The 19,994-nt window shown below is 43.1% G+C and overlaps 1 protein-coding gene across 1 annotated transcript in view; it reads left to right on the top strand.

Annotated features, from left to right (window-relative positions):
• The window catches only part of USP10 (ubiquitin specific peptidase 10), a 65,090-nt gene that overhangs the window by 16,113 nt on the left and 28,983 nt on the right, over nt 1-19,994 (top strand). Inside the window, exon 2 of the mRNA XM_055413023.2 lies at nt 15,675-15,743. Coding sequence (XP_055268998.2) covers nt 15,675-15,743 — 69 coding nt within the window. The remainder of the gene's footprint in view (nt 1-15,674; nt 15,744-19,994) is intronic.

The following is a 19,994-nucleotide window of genomic DNA, read 5'->3' as shown; positions in this document are numbered from 1 at the left end:
TTGGGTCCTGGCAGTGCCCCTATGTTCAGTGATTCTGAACCCTGACTGCACATCAGATTCACATAGGAAGCATTTGAAATGCTAAGTGAAGCCTTGCCTCCCACCATGGAACCCAGAATTGTGGCCTGAGGATGCTCGGTTGGTCCTCAGGTGTGGTCAGGACTGAGAAGCACCACCTGATGCCTTTGTCCTGTGCAGCTGACCCTGTTCCCCGGCTTGGTGAGCTCCACCTTTGTAGGAAAAACAGTATTGTGAGCTGACTGGGGTAAAATTTCTTTTCCAGAATTCTGAGCTCCACATGTTTACTGTACAAGAGACTTACTGAAGTCTTGAGTTTCATTTCTCTAATAAAATACTTTTAATCATAACAGAATTTACATATGTAATTCAAGAATGGAGTTCAGTCTGTTGTTTTGGCTGGTCAGGTAAACTATACCTCCATAATTAAAATCTTTGGAGGCTGTTTTTCAGCAGATCATTACTGCTGCGGCTGCTGCTAAGTCGCTTCAGTCGTGTCCGACTCTGCGACCCCATAGACGGCAGCCCACCAGGCTCCCCTGTCCCTGGGATTCTCCAGCCAAGAATACCGGAGTGGGTTGCCATCCCTTCTCCAGTGCATGGAAGTGAAAAGTGAGAGTGAAGTTGCTCAGTCGTGTCTGATTCTTGGCAGCCCCATGGACTGCAGCCCACCAGGCTCCTCTGTCCATGGGATTTTCCAGGCAAGAGTACTGGAGTGGGGTGCCATTGCCTTCTCCGCAGCAGGTCGTTAGGTGAAGGTTAAATTGAGAAAGTAAACAGTGGACTACTTCCTCAGTAGGCTTGGCAGATCCTTAAGCTTTCACTACCTGTTCTTGCATTCTTTTATTTTCAGCAGATAGTAATTTTGCAGCTTTTTACTATTTTGACCAACTCTTCTAACTTTGGTCTTCATTAACAACCAAAGCAATTCATGAGAGGAAACATTCTATATACTTTCTCCTTAAAATTGGAAGGAGAGGGGTATGTGTACCAGCTAAGACGAGTCCTGTTTCTTAGGCATCTCTCTGTTTTCCAGGGTGTTTGAAGAGCCCATTGACAGTGACCAACAGAGGAAAATAATCTGTGTAGTCACACCTCTTGTTCCCAAATGTCTTTTAACATGGAGCTCTGATTTAGTGCTGCACTTTCCTTTCTGGCAGGTGGCCTTCAGTAGTCAAGCTTTCCTTGGTTTGGTTCCAGCATATTTCATTAAGTGAAAAATGCTGTAGAACAGATGGATTGACAAGTTTCTGCTCATGTAGCATTTTGTTTAATGCAGCCCTAATTTTGATTCAGCGTTGTTGGCACTGATTGTCTGTGTGTAGTGTGGGGTTTGGGTATGTTGGGATCTAGGCAGTTGTAAAGGCCAAGCCAGGCATGAACAGTCTGAGGTTGGAGGCTTAGAGAGGCTGATTACAGTGATAACAGGCAGCGGAATACAGGTAAATGCTCTATAATTTAGGTCGTGTTGTGTACCACTGGTTAGGGTCTTTGAGCTAAGGAACATGAAATCTTAAAGAGCCCTCATGTGTGAGTATCTATAGAGTGCTTAAGAATTCTACTTATGTAAACGAAAAATAAGTATCATGGTCCTTGATCTTCAAGAGCTGTTTTTATAATACAACTGCCTCATCTATTTATTGATAGATGTGTGTCTAGTTAAAAATGTCAACCATATTAAGGTATAATTTAATACAATAAATGTGCCAATTTTAAGCTAGCACTCTGAGTTTTGACAAATGTATGTACTAGAGTAACTGCCCCCACAATCAGGATAGAGAACATTTTCATTGCCTGTAAGTTTCCCTCATGAGCCTTCACCACACATCCTCATCCCTCTCCCAGGCAATTACTGATCTGCTTTTTCTGTCACTATTATAGGCTAAGTTCCTGTTTGCTAGAATTTTCTTTATGTGGGCTTTTATAGAGTACTCTGTGTGTTGCCTCCTTTCACTCAGCAAAGCGTTTTTGACATTTGCCTGTGTGTGTATAGGAGTCCTTCCTTTTTGGTGCTGGGTAATAGTCCATTGTAGGGATGGACCACAGTTTATCTCTTCACTTCTTGATGGGCATTTGTTGTTCCAGCATTTGGCTGTTATGAATGAAGCTGTTGACCGCATTCATGTGCAGGTCTTTGTGTGAACATACATTTTCATTTCTCACGGTTAAAATACCTAGAAGTAGAATTTTCCTGTGTCATACAGTGGGTGTATGTTTGATTTCGTAGGAGGCTGCTAAGTTCTTAGGAAGCGGCGATCACCTTTCATATCTGCGACAGCAGTGCCTCGTTCCCCTTCTGTGTCCTCACCCACCCTTGATAGCGTTCCCAGGAACACGAGCCCTGTCTGCGACAGAAAAGTGAATCTGCCTGCGAGCAGGGGGTTCTTAAGGAAGTAGGCTTTAATAAAGAAGTTTAAGTAGAAAAGAGCAAGGGCACGAAAAACTGGGCAAATGCCCCCAACATGCTAGACACAGGGGACTTACATGGTGGTCAGTGATGGGGCGGGGGGCGGAAGTGTACTTTCACAAGGTTGATCTGACCTGATGCGCATCCATGGTGTGTTTTGCCAGTGCCCCCAATTTTTCCCTTTAAGGTTTAACAATTTGGAGGTTGATTTTTATCTAGTTTGAGAGACCATGTGATTATTGTGAATGATTTTCCTCTAGGTCAGAATAGGTATTCTCTTATTAAAGTTTTCTATAAAGCTTTAATTCACTTTTCTTGATTATGCTTAAATGTTATATTTAAAAATTTACATGTTATATCTTGACTATGTTAAAAAGTTTATATTTAGAAATGAAAATTGTGCCCCTGCTCGCCTACCTCTGGTGCTAGTAAAAACCGGAGCATAAGAAACAATGAGAGTAGTTGAGTTGGAGTTCTTCAGCCTTCCGACCTCTGGAGTGGAACTGTTGCTGTAGAGAGGGCGTCAGTCCTCAGCCCTGGAACTTGTATAGTTTGTGGGCTTTGCTTTTCTTCCTCCTCTTCCTGAACTCATTTGTTGAGCAGAGCTCTTGAGCACCTGCTATATGCCAATTACTGATGCAGGCAGTGGAAAAGATGAATTGACTTGGTGTCTGTTCCTTTTCAGAAACCAACTTTATGGAGATATGATATACATGCAGTGAATTTAATTCATTTAATGTATATAGTTTGATGAATTTTGACAGAAATGGTTCTTTTTCATTGGTGTTCCACTTTCCCCTTCCCATCCCTTCCCTTTCCATCCTAGGTTAGCACCAAGGTGATTGAAATGAAAATAGGTGGAATTTTGAACTTCTTTCTACTAGGGGTATCCCAGATAACAAGTACCAAATTGATTCCTTAATTTACCAGCTCTTTTCCGTGTGATAAAAAGTCTATATGGCAAGTTATTGTATAACGAGGGCTGTTTAGTAATAGTTGAGAGCAAAGCAAGTTAAAATTTAACTGACATTGTGTAATGTACAATAGGCCTGGAAAGTTGGTAATAGTGGATTTCTGTTAAGTGTTTTCTGTTAAATGTTTTCTGATTTGGAGAGTGCAGTCTGTGGAAACAAGTTTCAGCTTAGACTCCCCATGAAAGCACTTAAGTAAATCCAGTCTATTAAAAATCTTGGAAAAGTGAAGGGATAACTTTTAAAAAATTATTATTATTACTTTTTTGCCACACCATGTGGGATCTTAGTTTTTAGCCACACTGTGCAGCATTTGAGATCTAGTTCCCTGACCCGGGATCAACCCCATGCCTCCTGCATTGGGAGTGAGGAGTCTTAACCACTGGACTACCAGGGAAATTGCTGAGAGCATAGCTTTTGATAGGACTTTAATAGTCAGAATAAAATACGCAAACCACATGAAACCAACACTTGACATTTGAATCTTAAGGAGGGTGTGACTTTGTCACACTTTTGTGTCCATTTTTTCCCTTCTTGGGACTCCTCAGCCCCAAGAAAGTGAGGAGAATCCTGCTGCAACCCTGGGTAGTTAGTTGAGGCATAAGCCTTCCTCTGCCCCCCATTCCTCTGTCTGCTTCTGCTGTTTGTAGTCCTGTCTGCAACGTGCAGTTCACACACATGGTGACAAAATTATAAATATCATGGTGTCCCAAGTCTTGTTCAGAATTTGTTTTCATGATCAAGCATAATTCAGCAGGGATAGTTGGTGCTCAATACATGCTATTAAATCAATGAAATTCCTGCTGTGCATTGAACATTGTCACCTCCAGGTGTCCCCTAGGCCACCCACACCAATTTTCAAAGTTAAGACTGAGCAGTAACTGTTCAGTAGATGTCACCATCCATCAGGTACTGGGTCCTGATTAAAAAGAAAGTAAAGAAATTTAAATGGTTCTTTTTATGCAAGTACTGATCTGATTTTTTTTTTTAAACTTCATTTATTAATAGTGCTCCCATTTAAATAGCTGTACATTTTGGTGGTTTTTAGTATATTCACAGAGTTGTACAGCTACCCCCACAGTCCATTTTAGAACACCTCATCATTCCAGAAAGAGGCTCCATACCCATAATGATGACTCCCTGATCCCTCCCCACCCAACCGCTGGCAGCCACCCTCTTTCTTCTTTCTGCCTTTGGGGATTTGCCTCTTCTGGATATCACCCAATTCATGTGGATGCACTCTTGCAATGCGTGGCCCTTGAGTCTGGCCTCTTTCACTCAGCATGATGTGTTCAGGTGCCAGCCACCTGGTAGCCGTGTCAGTCTGAGAACATTCCCAAAGCTGTGTTTTTCGGGTTAGATTCAGGAGATTCTTTTGGAGCTGGGAAGAACTGTGGAGATGGATTTAGTCTGGCATACCCTGATTTTAGAGATGAAGTTAAAGCGTTTATCACTCGGAACAGTGTTCTTTAGTCATTAAGTCTTGCCAGACTCTTTCAACCCCACAGACTGTGGCCCTCCAGGCTCCTCTGTCCATGGGGATTCTCCAGGCAAGAATACTGGAGTGGGTAGCCATTCCCTTCTCCAGAGGCTCTTCTTGACCTAGGGGTCGAACCTGCATCTCCTGTGTTGCAGGAGGATTCTTTACTGCTGAGCCACCAGTGTATTAGTCCTTAACGTTTCCTCCTACCTCCCAAATTCACTTTGGTGTTGGGAAAGAGGGAAGGGGGAGGAGAAGACTACTTCCTGTGCTTGGTTCTGGCATTTGACCCTGCCAGCCTGGGTTCTTGGGACACTGTGCCTGGGTCTGGCTCACAGATATCCGACTGCCTCAGAATCCGTGAAGTACAATGCACACGCAGCAGAGTGTGTGTTGATCACGCCTTTGTAGCCTAAGTTTTTACCTCAGAGGCTGACCTCCCATTTCCCCAAGCCCTTTTGAAGGCAGAGGACACGGATTTGGTGGCAGCCTGCACGGTGACTTGTGTTCTGTAGCTCAAACCTTGGAAGCTGGGTTCCAGCGCCCCCTAGTGCCTGCTCTGGGGGTCGTCTTCCGGGTTCCTGCTTCCTGCAGGAGGTGCTGTTTCCTTTGGCTGCATCAGATCCCTGGAGAGCCAGGGTGACTGGCAAACACCTTTCCTTCTCCTCACCTCTCCTGGGCTGAGGCTGTGTCTTTGCTTTTCCTTTAGCGGGAACACTGGTATTTCCAGTTTGGCCTGTGCCTTTTGCAGGTGTACAGCCCTAGGGCCCTAGAGAGTCTTCTGGCAACTCAGAGCAGCCATGCCCTGGTGCTGGGCTGCAGTGAAGTGTCTTGCTTCCACCCTAGCTGTGCTGAAGGCTTGCCCCTTTTCCAGATGTGTTTCATGTGCCTATATTTTTCATGTCCTCTCTAGAAAGGATCAGAAAATAATCAGACGGGAACAGTAGGAGTTCTGAAGGCCTGAGCTGGGGTCAGTGGAAGGGAGGGGAAGTGGAGCTTTACTCTGGTTGAGAGGACCCCTCCACCCCCAGGCCCCTTCCCAGAGCGGGGATGGGGTGGCCCAGCCCTATGCTGTGTCCCGACCCATGTGGCCTTTCTGCCCCCCCTCACCCCCCCACAGCTGGGAGCAGAGTGTCTGTGGTTGCTTTCTTGTTCCTCTTCTTGACTCCAGTATTCATTCAACTCTGGTGGGCCTGGCTTAAACCTCAGGGATTTGCCTCACTTGAGGACGATGCCAACATTTCTTTAGTGTTCTGTGGTCCACGGAGGGCTCACAGTGCCCGTTGCCTGGGTGCCTGGGCGTGCCGGCCCCTGCAGGCTTGGCAGGGACCGGGAAAGTGGGGTTGCACTTCCTCCCTTGCCAGCCTCACAGACGTGAGTTTCAGCGCTCACTGCTCCCGCAGGACAAACGAATGCATGTGGCCAGTGCCATTTTCTTCCCCACTAGATTGTAAATCCTGTGAAATCAGGCACTGACTCATTTTCATTTTGTTTTTTTTAAACCAAAACTTACCGTATTTTTCTTTAAAAACAGACTTTAAAATATATTTATTAGTTCTCCAGAGGAAGGAAAATGTTTCACACATGTATAAGAAGAGGGTTGGTAAAAATTTTCCTCACAGCTGAGTGTTTTCAGTTTTAGTTTAAAAACAACCCCAGCAAGCTCTTTATTTGGAAATAATTTTAAATTTATAAAAATTGCAGAAGTACAAAGAGCCCCCATTTGATTTTTTATTCATATTGACTGGTTAGGGTTGAACCTCACTTAATCATTGGGGTGCGTTTAAGTTCTCTCCCTCTTTACACAGATAACTGTGTGTACAAACTCACAAACACACGAAAATACAGACACATTTTCTCTTACCCTTTGAGGTTTGAGGGTGGGTTGTATGCACTGGGTACCCTTTAGGCTTCTTGTCTGCTTGAATGTATATTTCCCATGAATATTCTCTTAAAGTAACTGCAGTTGGACAGCTGTCACTTCCATGTGTTGACATGGATGCAGTATCTTTTTCTAACCCACTGTTCGTATTCTGGACTTGTCAGTTGACCCTCTGCTCTCCTTGTATAGCATTTCCCCTCCAGGGGAGGATCCGGCATAGGGTCAGATATTGCATTTAGTTGTCCTGTCTCTTTAGCTTCCTGTCATCTGGAACTTTTCCACAGCCTTTTGTGACATTGACTTTTTGGAAGAGCACAATCCTGTCCCTGCTTTTTGGTAACATTCTTTATTTTGCCAGACATATAAAATAGTTTGTGATTGAAAATTAGGAAGACTTTTGGGGATGGTGAGACTGGAACATTTTAATGGCAGTTGGCTCCCCTGAATTTCTGTGATAAACTCTTTGGTGTCACAAGACTTGTGATGCTTCAGTCAGATACATAAAACTTTAGTCAGATATAGTTTTAGTTAAACAATTCTATGCTTTTGTAGTTTTAACTTCATACTTTTATTTCTCATTTATTTAAGCTAAATTCTACTTTACAACAGTACTTCTATTTGCCTTTTTGGAACAGTGTGGATAAAAAACACTTCTTCATAGTGATGCTTCCTGTGATTATTTGTAACTGATGTACATGATTTTGAAAAGCACTGAAATGATAGCCTCCAAATTTATGTGGGGTATTATACTTTATTATGTCACTTCCCTTCAGTGTTTTTGAGTGGTTACAAAAGAGACATTAGTTTCTTTGCCCATGAAAGAAATACTTACTGTTTTTTCACATGCATTGTGATGGCAGGAAATTGTCTTTTATTCTGAAGTCTCCTTTACTTGAGACTTGAGTGACTTTGTGCAATTCAGATTGGGACTTGCACTAGCCTCTTAGCAGCCCCTTCTGTAAGCTCAGTCGCAAAACTGACATGACTGTTCTTTAGATTGTTGCAAGTGTTAACTACTTACTTTCAAAAACTCATGCATTTTAAGGATTGAAAATAGATCCGATTAGGGCAGAGAATGTGATTCATGTGTATTTTTATGGAGTTTATTGATATATGTGAGCTGGTGTTAAGGGGATTATGTTTAAGAACAGAGCAGCTCTGGCTAGCCATTTGTCAGGTGTTAAATGATACTTTAGCATTGCATAGTTGATAGTTAACAGTTGCTTATGGTGTCATTTTTGGATTAAATGTTTTCATCAGGTCCTAATCTGTTGTCAAGGAGATCATGAAACATAGGTGCAAACACAGCTTCTGAAAAATGGGTATATGAATAGTTGTACAGTGATTTGATAACATTGACTTTACAGTTAATCTTTTGAATGAAGTATTTTTGCATGGTTCAGATCTAAGAACTCTGAAAAGATATATCCTAAAACATCTCACTCTCCGTTCCACAGCCTCCACTGACTTTCCCTCCTTCCAATATCTATTGCTTTTTAAAAATCAGTTTTTGGCTGTGCTGGGTCTTTGTTGCTGTGTGCGAACTTTTCTCTAGTTGCAGTGAGCAGTCTCTAGAGTGCTGGCTCAGTAGTTGTGATGGGAATTAGTTGTCTGGGCTTAGTTGTTTCTTGGCATGTGGAATCTTCCTGGGCCAGGGATTGAACTTGTGTTCCCTGCATTGGCGGGTGGACTTCTCACCACCAAGCCACCAGGTTAGTCCTGGTATTGATCTGTCTTTGATTGGTGGTTTAGTCGTGAAGTCATATCTGACTCTTTACGACCCCATGGACTGTAGCCTGCCAGGCTCCTCTGTCCATGGACTTTTCCTGACAAGAACATTTACTTCTCCAGGGGATCTTCCTGATTCAGGGATTGAACCCAAGTCTCCTGCATTGCTGATGAATTCTTTACCGCTGAGCCACCAGGGAAGCCCCTATCTTTTTGGAAATACAAATCAGTATTTCTATTTTCCTGCCTCCCACCCACCCTTTTCTTTTTAAACCCAGATAATGTTTTCTTATTTAACAGTGTTGGAGATTTCTCCCCGTGCACGCTACTTCCATCTGGAAGGCTGCACCAGGAGCTCTTAGTTCCCTGTGGAGGTGCAGAGTTCTAACCCCTGGACCACCAGGGGATCTTCCTGCCCTTCCTGGTGCCCTCACCAGTGAGTTTTGTAATCAGGTTAAAGGTGTGAATCTGTGGAGAAATTATTGACATGAAGTTGTAATGAGAAAGCACACTTAAAATCTGTAGCAGATTTTTCCAAGTGATACTTTAAAAACAAAGAATTAAGTAAAATCGAACATAATAGAAAAAGTCTTCCCTTGGAGTCTAAGCATTTACTCACCTTCTGTGATGGCCCACACTCTGTCTGTGGAGAGTGCTTCTCTCTGGATCTGAATAAATCCACTTCTTACCTATCACTTTCTCTTTCACTGAGTTCTTTCTGTGATGAGACATCAAGAATGTGAGCTTCATTAGATCCTGAAATCAGCTAAACCATCCCCAGCTTGTCGGCAACACTGTTGCAGACGTCTTCGTGCTGTTTCTTTGCGACAACTTTTGGGTAACCAGTTGGGAAACTCCTTTGGGAGGGATAGCATCTAAAATCAAGGACGTGCGCTCATCTTCTCCTTCGAGAACTCCAAAATTACAACTTGCTGCTGAACAACCATCAGTTCAGTTCAGTTCAGTTCAGTTCAGTTCAGTCGCTCAGTCGTGTCCGACTCTCCGCGACCCCATGAATCAAAGCACGCCAGGCCTCCCTGTCCATCACCAACTCCCGGAGTACACTCAAACTCATGTTCACAGAGTCGGAGATGCCATCCAGCCATCTCATTCTCCGTCGTCCCCTTCTCCTCCCGCCCCCAACCTTTCCCAGCATCAGAGTCTTTTCCAGTGAGTCAACTCGTCTCATGAGGTGGCCAAAGTATTGGAGTTTCAGCCTCAGCATCAGTCCCTCCAATGAACATCCAGGATTGATCTCCTTTAGAATGGACTGGTTGGATCTCCTTGCAGTATAAGGGACTCTCAAGAGTCTTCTCCAACCATCAACAGGAGAATATTGGATCCCACCAAAAAAAGATACCCCATGTCCAAGGGCAAAGGAGAAGCCCCGGGAAGACGGTAGGAGGGCGAAATTGTGTTTAGAATCTAACTCCATATCCGCCAGAGACACTCGGAGGGCTCAAACAAAACCTTGTGCACTCCAGGAGACCCCATAGAGACTGAGCCAGACCTGCCTTTGAGTGTTTGAGTGTCTCCTGTGGAGGTACGGATCATCAGTGGTGTGCCGCAGGGGCAAGGGCTCTGGGTGCGGCAGTCCTGGGTGTGGCATAAGCCCTCTTGTAGGAGGTTGCCATTAACCCTACCTTAGAGCTGTTGAGCAGACGACCCACAAACTGCAGAACAATTATACCAAATAAATTCTTGTACTGTTAAGAAGTTCTGGGACCCACAACAGATTTCCCAACCTGGCGGTTTGGCAAAGGGATTGAGAATCCCCAGGGAATTTGACTTTGGAGGCCAGTGGGATTTGACTACAGAACTTAGACAGTACTGGGGAAACAAGACTGTTGGGGGGCACGAACAAAACCTTGTGTGCAACAGGACCCAGGAGAAAGGAGCAGTAACCCCGTAAGAGACTGACCCAGACTTGCCTGTGAGTGTCCAGGAGTCTCCAAAGGTGAGGTGTTGTTGGGGGAAAACAACAGGGAGGGAACACTGCCCCACCCATCAGAACAGGACCCAATTTCCCCCACAGTCAGTCTCTCCCATCAGGAAGTTTCCATAAGCCTCTTATCCTTATCCCTCAGAGGGCAGACAGAATGAAAGCCACAATCACAGAGAACTAACCAAACTGATCACATGGACCACAGCCTTGTCTAACTCTGTGAAACTATGAGCTGTGCCATGTAGGGCCACTCAAGATGGATGGATCATTGTGGAGAGTTCTGATAAAACATGGTCTCCTAGAGAAGGGAATGGCAGACCACTTCAGTATTCTAGCCTTGAGAACCCCATGAACAGTATGAAAAGGCAAAAAGATACAACACTGAAAGATGTCTCCAGATCGGTAGATGCCCAGTATGCTACTAGAGAAGAGTGGAGAAGTTACACTAGAAAGAATGAAGAGACAGAGTCAAAGTGAAAACAACGCCCTACTGTGGATGTGACTGGTGATGGAAGTAAAGTCCAATGGTGTAAAGAACAATGTTGCATAGGAACTTGGAATGTGAGGTCCATGAATCAAGGTAAATTGGAGTGGTCAAACAGGAGATGGCAAGAGTGAATATTGACATTTTAGGAATCAGAGACTGGAATGGGCGAATTTAACTGGGATGACCATTATATCTAGACTTACTAGAAAAGACTCTGATGCTGGGAGGGATTGGGGGCAGGAGGAGAAGGGAACGACAGAGAATGAGATGGCTGGATGGCATCACTTACTTGATGGACATGAATTTGAGTGAACTCCGGGAGTTGGTGATGGACAGGGGGGCCTGGCGTGCTGTGATTCATGGGGTTGCAAAGAGCTGGACATGGCTGAGCAACTGAACTGAACTGTACGCAGAAATCCCTTAGAAGAAATGGAGTAGCCATTATAGTCAACCAGAGGGTCCGAAAGGCGATCAGTACTTTGGTACAATCTCAGAAATGACAGAATGATCTCTGTTTCCAAGGCAAACCATTCAATATCACAGTAATCCAAGTAATCTCCAGTAATGCTGAAGAAACTGAAGTTGAATGGTTCTATGAAGACCTATAAGACCTTCTAGAACTAACACCCCAAAAAGATGTCCTTTTCATTATAGGGGACTGGAATGCCAAAGTAGGAAGTCAAGAGATACCTGGAGAAACAGGCAAATTTGACCTTGGAGTACAAAATGAAGCCGGGCAAAGTTTTGCCAAGAGAATGCACTGGTCATAGCAAACACCCTCTTCCCAACAATTCAAGAGAAGACTACACATGGACATCACCAGATGGGCAATACCAAAATCAGATTGATTATATTCTTTGCAGCCAGAGATATAGATGCTCTATACAGTCAGCAAAAACAAGACCAGGAGCTGACTGTGGCTCAGATCATGAACTCCTTATTGCCAGATTCAGACTTAAATTGAAGAAAGTAGGGAAAACTGGTAGACCATTCAGGTATGACCTAAGTCAGATCCCTTACCATTATACAGGAAGTGACAGATAGATTCAAGGGATTAGATCTGATAGAGTGCCTAAAGAACTGTGGACGGTTTGTGACACTGTACAGGGGGCAGTGATCAAGACCATCCCCAAGAAAAAGAAATGCAAAAAGGCAAAATGGCTGTCTGAGGAGGCCTTACAAATAGCTGTGAAAAGAAGAGACACGAAAGGCAAAGGAGAAAAGGAAACATATACCCATGTGAATGCAGAGTTCCAAAGAGTAGCAAGGAGAAATAAGAAAGCCTTCCTCAGTGATCAGTGCAAAGAAATAGAGGAAAACAATAGAATGGGAAAGACTAATGATCTCTTAAAAAAATTAATGATACCAAGGGAACATTTCATGCAAAGATGGGCACAATAAAGGACAGAAATGGTATGGACCTAACAGAAGCAGAAGGTGTTAAGAGGAGGTAGCAAGAACACACAGAAGAACTATACAAAAAAGATCTTCATGAACCAGATAACCACAATGGTATGATCACTCACCTAGAGCCAGACAACCTGGAATGTGAAGTCGAGTGGGCCTTAGGAAACATCACTGCACACAAAACTCGTGGAGATTGTAATGGGAATTCCAGTTGAGCTATTTCAAATCCTAAAAGATGATGCTGTGAAAGTGCTGCACTCAAAATGCCAGCAAATTTGGAAAACTCATCGGTGGCTACAGGACAGGAAAAGGTCAGTTTTCATTCCAGTCCCAAAGAAAGACAGTCCCAAAGAATGCTCAAACTACCGCACAATTGCACCCATCTCACATGCTAGTAAAGTAATGCTCAAAATTCTCCAAGCCAGGCTTCAACAGTACGTGAACTGTGAACTTCCAGATGTTCAAGCTGGTTTTAGAAAAGGCAGAGACACCAGAGATCAAATTGCCAACATCTGCTGGATCATCGAAAAAGCAAGAGAGTTCCAGAAAAACATCTACCTCTGCTTTATTGACTCTGCCAAAGCCTTTGACTGTGTGGATCACAACAAACTGTGGAAAATTCTTAAAGAGTTGGGAATACCAGACCACCTGACCTGCCTCCTAAGAAATCTGTACGCAGGTCAAGAAGCAACAGTTAGAACTGGACATGGAACAAAAGACTGGTTCGAAATAGGGAAAGGAGTATGTCAAGGTTGTATATTGTCACCCTGCCTGTTTAACTGACATTCAGAGTACATCATGCGAAATGCCAGGCTGGATGAAGCACAAGCTGGAATCAAGATTGCTGGGTGAAATATCAGTAACCTCGGATATGCAGATGACACCACCCTTATGGCAGAAAGTGAAGAAAAACTAAAGAACCTCTTGAGAGTGAAAAAGTTGGCTTAAAACTCAGCATTCAGAAAACTGAGATCATGGCATCTCGTCCCATCACTTCATGGCAAATAGATGGGGAAACAATGGAAAGTGTGAGAGATATTAGTTTCTTGGGCTCCAAAATCACTGCAGATGGTGACTTCAGCCATGAAATTAAAAGATGCTTGCTCCTAGGAAGAAAAGTTATGACCAACCTAGACAGCATATTAAAAAGCAGAGACATTACTTTGCCAACAAAGGTCCGTCACAGCTATGGTTTTTCCAGTAGTCATGTGTGATTGTGAGAGTTGGACTATAAAGAAAGCTGAGTGCCGAAGAATTGATTCTTTTGACCTGTGGTATTGGAGAAGACTCTTGGGAATCCCTTGGACTGCAAAGTGAGCCAACCAGTCCATCCTAAAGGAAATCAGTCCTGAATATTCTTTGGAAGGACTGATGTTGAAGCTGAAACTCCAATACTTTGGCCACCTGTTGGGAAGAAATGACTAATTGGAAAAGACCCTGATGCTGAGAAAGATTGAAGACAGGAGGAGAAGGGGATGACAGAGGATGAGATGGTTAGATAGCGTCACTGACTAGATGGACATAAGTTTGAGCAAACTCTGGGAGTTGGTGATGGACAGGGAAGCCTGGCATGCTGCAGTCCTTGGGTCGCAAAGAGTCAGACACGACTGAGTGACTGAACTGAAGCATTCTGATGGTTGATCATGAGGTTTGTTCCAGCAGACTGGTAGAAGGCTTGTTGGGTCACGGTTCCTTCCCTCCCTCTTCACTGACAAGATTTTATTGAATCATTTGAAATTTTAGTTCTCTTACTGGATTGACCAATTTCTGTTTTTTTTTTTAAGACTTTAGATTGTATAGAAAGTCAAATAAGAAAATGTAGATAGAAGTGTGATTTCAAAGAATATTTCATTTATTTTTATCTTTCCAAGAGAAATCCAGCCTGAAGAGAAAAACTTAGCAATCCTGTAAGAACATTCACTTCTTATCCTACTGTGTCTTCCCCACATTGTGAATTAAAGTAGCCGCTCAGAAGGTAGAGTGGATCTCTTTTATGTGGACAACATTCCTGTTATTGGCATTAAATAAAGCAACATGAGTCTTCCTTCATGTTTGTCTTGGGCTTCACGGCTACAGTATCGATCGTCTCTTGGATCCTACTTGTTTGTTACTGCTTTTGTATCCCTTGAATGCATTTTCTGAAATTCTTAAGCAGCCCACCTCCACCCATCCCAAGTGTGTATGAGAGTCAGAATTATTTTGCCTTTTGCAGTTGAGCAGTAAACTATAGAATAGAATTCTATGAAAACAAAAATACATACTTTTTTTCTTGGAACTTTCAAAGCATTGCTGTCTTGCTGTATTGATTTTGGTTCTTTAAGATCTTGTGTTGAGTTTGTAAATTTAGTATTTTAAATTTAATAATCCTTTGATTTCTTTGAATACTTCCTTGTTCTATCCTTTTTTTTCTTGACAGTCTGCTTATTTTACCTGCTAGAATTTCTTTCAAGATACAGATTAGAATTTTAACTTCTTTTCTGTTTCCTGTGTTTTGTTTACACAGATTCATTTTCCCCTGTTTTAATAGTAATCCTCTATTGCTGTTTATTGCCCCCTCTCATGTCATTTGATTTTTTGTTGTCTGTTCATATTCAAGAACTGAAATCATTAATATTTTGGTGGATGTGTTTCCTAGGCACATCGGAAGTTTACTATTTCTCTAACAGGCTTTCCCTGTGAAGCTTCCTCCCCCACCCCCACCCCTCTGCAAAGTTCCCGGATCTGTTTTCTGTCCTTACAGCTTGTGGCCTTGTAAGTCTGATGCCTCACTTAGTGTGATGTTTTAGAGAGTCATTGATTAGTAGATCATCATGTTCATGTATCATATCCACCTGTTGATATACGTTTGGATTCTTTTCAGTTTCTGGTGGTTACGAGTACAGTTGCTGTAAACTTCAGCATACAGGGTTTTTTTGGTGTGTGTGTGTGTACATTGTTCTTCATTTCTCTTTGGTAGATGCTTAGGAGTAGGCTTGCTGGGTTGTGCGGTAAGTAAACTTTGTAAGGAACTGCCGAACTCTTTTTTTTTTTTTTTCCTGTGTTGCTGTGCCTTTCTGCATCCCTAGTTGCTTCACATCCTTGCTGGCAGTTGATATTGTATGGAACGTTTTCTCCCATCATAAGGCTCATCATTTTTATTTTCTTCCATAAAACCCTAAGGTTTTATCTAGACTTAAAGACCTCTCTGCAGTGGGGCTGTGAAGGAGCTCCAGACAGCACTGTCTGTTTCCTAGAGAGGGTCTTGGGAGTCCTGGTGGATTATTTATAGGATCCATTTAACACTGTTTTCTGAAACTGTGTGATTTGTGTAATTTATGTGATCTGTGATTCTTTTTTTTTTTTTCCCCAGTATATTTTTGGAGATTTTAGCCCTGATGAATTCAATCAGTTCTTTGTGACTCCTCGCGCTTCAGTTGAGGTAAGACAAAATTTTGTTTTATTGAGTGCATGCATAGATTTAATTGATGGTTATGTTTTAGATTGGGTTTTTTTTAATTTATGCCTTTTAATTAGTAATTCCAATGTACAGAAAAATGTGGAGGCTGACATGAAAAAACAGTTGGACCCACCCATTGGATTTGACTACTGTTAACATTTCGCTATACTTGTATATAGCAAAACATTACAGAGACAGTTGAAGCTTCTGTTGTATCCTCTCATTCCTCTTATTCCCCAGAAATGCTGAAACTCTGCCAGAAATGCACAGTACGTTTTGTTTCCTGGCTGTGATTTTCACCTCTTACTGTGCATGTATATACTGTTTATTGTTTTGTGCAATGAAAAAATGTCTCCTCAGGGGCTTCCCCAGTGGCCCAGTAGTAAAGAATCTGCCTGCAATGCAGGAGATGTGGGTTTGATCCCTGGGTCAGGAAGATCCCCTGGAGAAGGAAATGACAACCCACTCTAGTATTCTTCCCTGAGAAATCCCGTGGACAGAGGAGCCTGGTGGGCTGCAGTCCATGGGGTCGCAAAAGAGACCTGACTGATGACTAAACAGCAGCAACAAAGTGGTTTCATACTGTATTCATCATTTTGTAGTTTGTTTATTTTAAGCTAAATATTCTTTAGATTTATTTGGACATTTTGTTCTTGTTTGATTTTAATTGTTAAATTTTATTTTTTTGGCTGTGTCCTGTGGATCTTAGTTCCCTGAGCAGGGAATGAACTTGGGTGCCCACAGCAGTGAAAGCGCAGAATCCTAACCACTGAATTGCCAGGAAATTCCCCGTTAATTGTTAAATATTGAACTTACCTGTTCGTATTGAGGGGGACTATCTAGGTCTTTAGTTCTTCTATTATTACAGAAATGTGGCAGTAATCATATTTTGTCATGTCTCTTCATGCTCCTGTGTGGGTTTCTCCAAGAAATATTCCTAGGAATAGAATTTTGGTGCCCTGCAAGGAATAAGCATCTTTAGTGCATCTGCTTTCTAAGTGGTTTTAACAGTCTGCATTCCCATCGCTAGTGCGTGAGAGTTTTTGTTGTCGTTGTTCAGTCACTCAGTCATGTCATACTGTTTGCGACCCCATGGACTGCAGCACACCAGGCCTCCCTGTCCCTTGCCATCTCCCAAAGTTTGCCGAAGTTCATGTCCATTACATCGGTGATGCCATCCAGCCACTCAACCTCTGATGCTCTCTTCTCCTTCTGCCCTCGATGTTTCCTAGCATCAGGGACTTTTCTACTTTTCTATTGAGTCAGCTATTTTCATCAGATGATCAAAATACTGGAGCTTCAACTTCAGCATCAGTCTTTCCAACCAGTATTCAGGGTTGGTTTTCCTTAAGATTGACTGGTTTGATTTCCTTGCTGTCCAGGGAGCTTTCAGGATCTTCTCTTTTCCAGCATCACAGTTTGAAGTCATTAGTTCTTTGGTGTGCTGCCGTCTTTATGGACCAGCTCTCACAACTCTACATGACCGCTGGGAAGACCATAGCCTTAACTATATGGATCTTTTCAGTCAGTTCAGTTCAGTCGCTCAGTCGTGTCCGACTCTTTGTGACCCCATGAACCACAGCATGCCAGGCCTCCCTGTCCATCACCAACTCCCGGAGTTCACTCAAACCCATGTCCATCGAGTTGGTGATGCCACCCAGCCATCTCATTCTCTGTCGTCCCCTTCTCCTCCTGCCGCCAATCCCTCCCAGCATCAGTCTTTTCCAGTGAGTCAGCTCTTTGCATGAAAAAAGAAAAATTTTTGATAATTCCCAGTATGCTGTGCTCAGATGTTCCAGTTGTCTCCAGCTTTTTTTGACCCCATGGACTGTAGCCTGCTAGGCTCCTCTGCCCATAAGATTTCCTAGGCAAGAATACTGGAGTGGGCTGCCATTTCCTTCTCCAGGGAATCTTCTCAACTCAGGGATCAAACCCGCGTCTCTTGTATTGACACTTGGATTCTTTACCACTAGTGTCTCCTGGGGAGAAGGCAATGGCAAGCCACTCCAATACTCTTGCCTGGAAAATCCCATGGATGGAGGAGCCTGGTAGGCTGCAGTCCATGGGATCGCTGAGTCGGACACGACTGAGCGACCTCACTTTCCCTTTTCACTTTCACACATTGGAGAAGGAAATGGCAACCCACTCCAGTGTTCTTGCCTGGAGAATCCCAGGGACGGTGGAGCCTGGTGGGCTGCCGTCTATGGGGTCACACAGAGTCGGACACGACTGAAGTGACTTAGCAGCAGCAGTGTCTCCTGGAAAGCCCCATTCTCAGTATAGACATACTTAAAATTTTTGTTAATCTGATGGAGTAAGTGGATTTTTATTGTTTTAATTTACATCTCCCAGATTACAAACATTTAGCACCATTACATTACTTTCATATGTCCATTGACAGTGTCGATTTCTGCTACTGTTAATTACCTGTTCTTTGTCCATATTTTTATCAAATGGCTTGTCTTTTTCTTATTGATTTATAGGGTTAATAATCTTTGGGAGTACATTTTAAAGTTTTAATGTCTTGTGTTTTTTTCTCATAGTTTGTGGATTTTTAAAAATATTTTTTAAGAAATTTTTTCCTTCCCTGAGGTCATAAAGACATTTAAAAAGTTTTTGTTTTCACTATGGTATATAATACAACTTGAGATTGTGGTGTTGAGTGTGGGTGTGTATGGGTGTGGGTGGTGGGGATCTAACCCCTCACCCCATAGCAGTAGCAAAAAGATTTAAAAATATTCCCTTCTTATTGAATGTCCTGAGTATTGACCTCACAATATGGTCGCACTGTTTTCAGAGTAAGTTGGTTTGGTTTTGTATCTAATACAAATAAATTTCAGCTTTTTCTACTGCTCAGTTTCCTTTTGTGTGTGAGATTTTATATTTTTGCTTAAAAAATTCTCTGTTCTTATAAGTAACTGTATAGTTAAAGAGAGAACTTTGAACAATTCTTGCAGTTTTATTCTGCTGCATTTTTATTATACCCAGTTACCACAAAGGGTTATCTTAGAGGTGATGGAGGTTTGCTGCGTTACAGGCACCATATGCAGTGTATAGAGTGAAAAAAAAATACACACGTTTTCTGTGCCTGAACTCATTCTAGTAATTCCCAGTTATGCTCTTACCAGGTTAGTAAACCAAAGTGTTTTAAATACACTTAACAGAAAACAGCAGTATTGCCCTGGGGCATGCCAGGGGCTCTGTTTTCAGATCCTGGCTCTCCTGCTCCCTAAATTGTGTGTAAGTACAGTGTGATTTCAAAAAACAAGACTTTGAGTGCCTTACAAGTTAGCTTTTTATCACCAGGGGGCATGCTAGTGTCATCAGTGGAATAAAGGCTGTGTCTGGGAGTTTGCTGTCTTCTGTGACTGCAGAGGGATGCCATCCTGATTTGTGGCTTCCCCAGACACACTGTTTTGCTCCGTGTGTCCACACCAGTGGTAAAGGCTGGGGCACCAGATGGGAGCGTTGGAGTCATGTGTGGAATGGTCTTGCACTTCAGGCTCAAGTGTAGCCCACCTGGGCACACAGTGCTTTGCCGTGATGAATGCTGGAGTGCCCCTGTGTGGTGGAAATATGCGCTGCTCTCAAGTCCGGAAAGTGGTCAGTTCCTTTTGTTTTCTTGGGCTTCTCTGGTGGCTCAGACCGTGAAGAATCTGCTGGCAGTTCAGGAGACCGGGGTTTAGTCCCTTGGTCGGGAAGATCCTCTGGAGAAGGAAATGGCTACTCACTCCAGTATTCTTGCCTGGAGAATCCCCATGGACAGAGGAGCCTAGCAGGCTACCGTTCATGGGGTCACTAAGAGTGGGACATGACTAAGAGACTAACAGTTTTGTTTTCTTAGCTTCTTATTTGTCATTAATTCTCTCAGGAGAGTACTCAGAGTGATAAGCTTTTATCTCTGAGACTGTTGTATTGACTCACTAAGAGTTAATAGGAAATCAGCTGAAGTAGTAGTTCTGAGACAGTTGTGGGCGTGAGAGTCCCCTGGGTGCCTCTGAACAAGCCAAACCCAGGGCCCCACCCAGGCACCCCAGGCTGTTGCACTGTTTGTGCTGTAGTGTGCAGGCTTTGAGAACTGATGTGGTAGAAGCCTGTTAGGCTGTAATCCTTTTGTTCTTTTCTTCCTGCTTCAGACAGCAATTATCTGTCCACTTACACCTTTCCATTCTAAACTTTATCATTTCAAACAGAGCCATTTGAAACACTCCAGCTCCTAAGTATTATGGAATA

This window comes from Moschus berezovskii, chromosome 22, assembly GCF_049115385.1.
Source record: "Moschus berezovskii isolate FMDL1 chromosome 22, NW_MosBer_1.0, whole genome shotgun sequence".
Taxonomy (NCBI): Eukaryota; Metazoa; Chordata; class Mammalia; order Artiodactyla; family Moschidae; genus Moschus; species Moschus berezovskii.
This window is presented reverse-complemented; position numbering and strand designations above follow the sequence as displayed.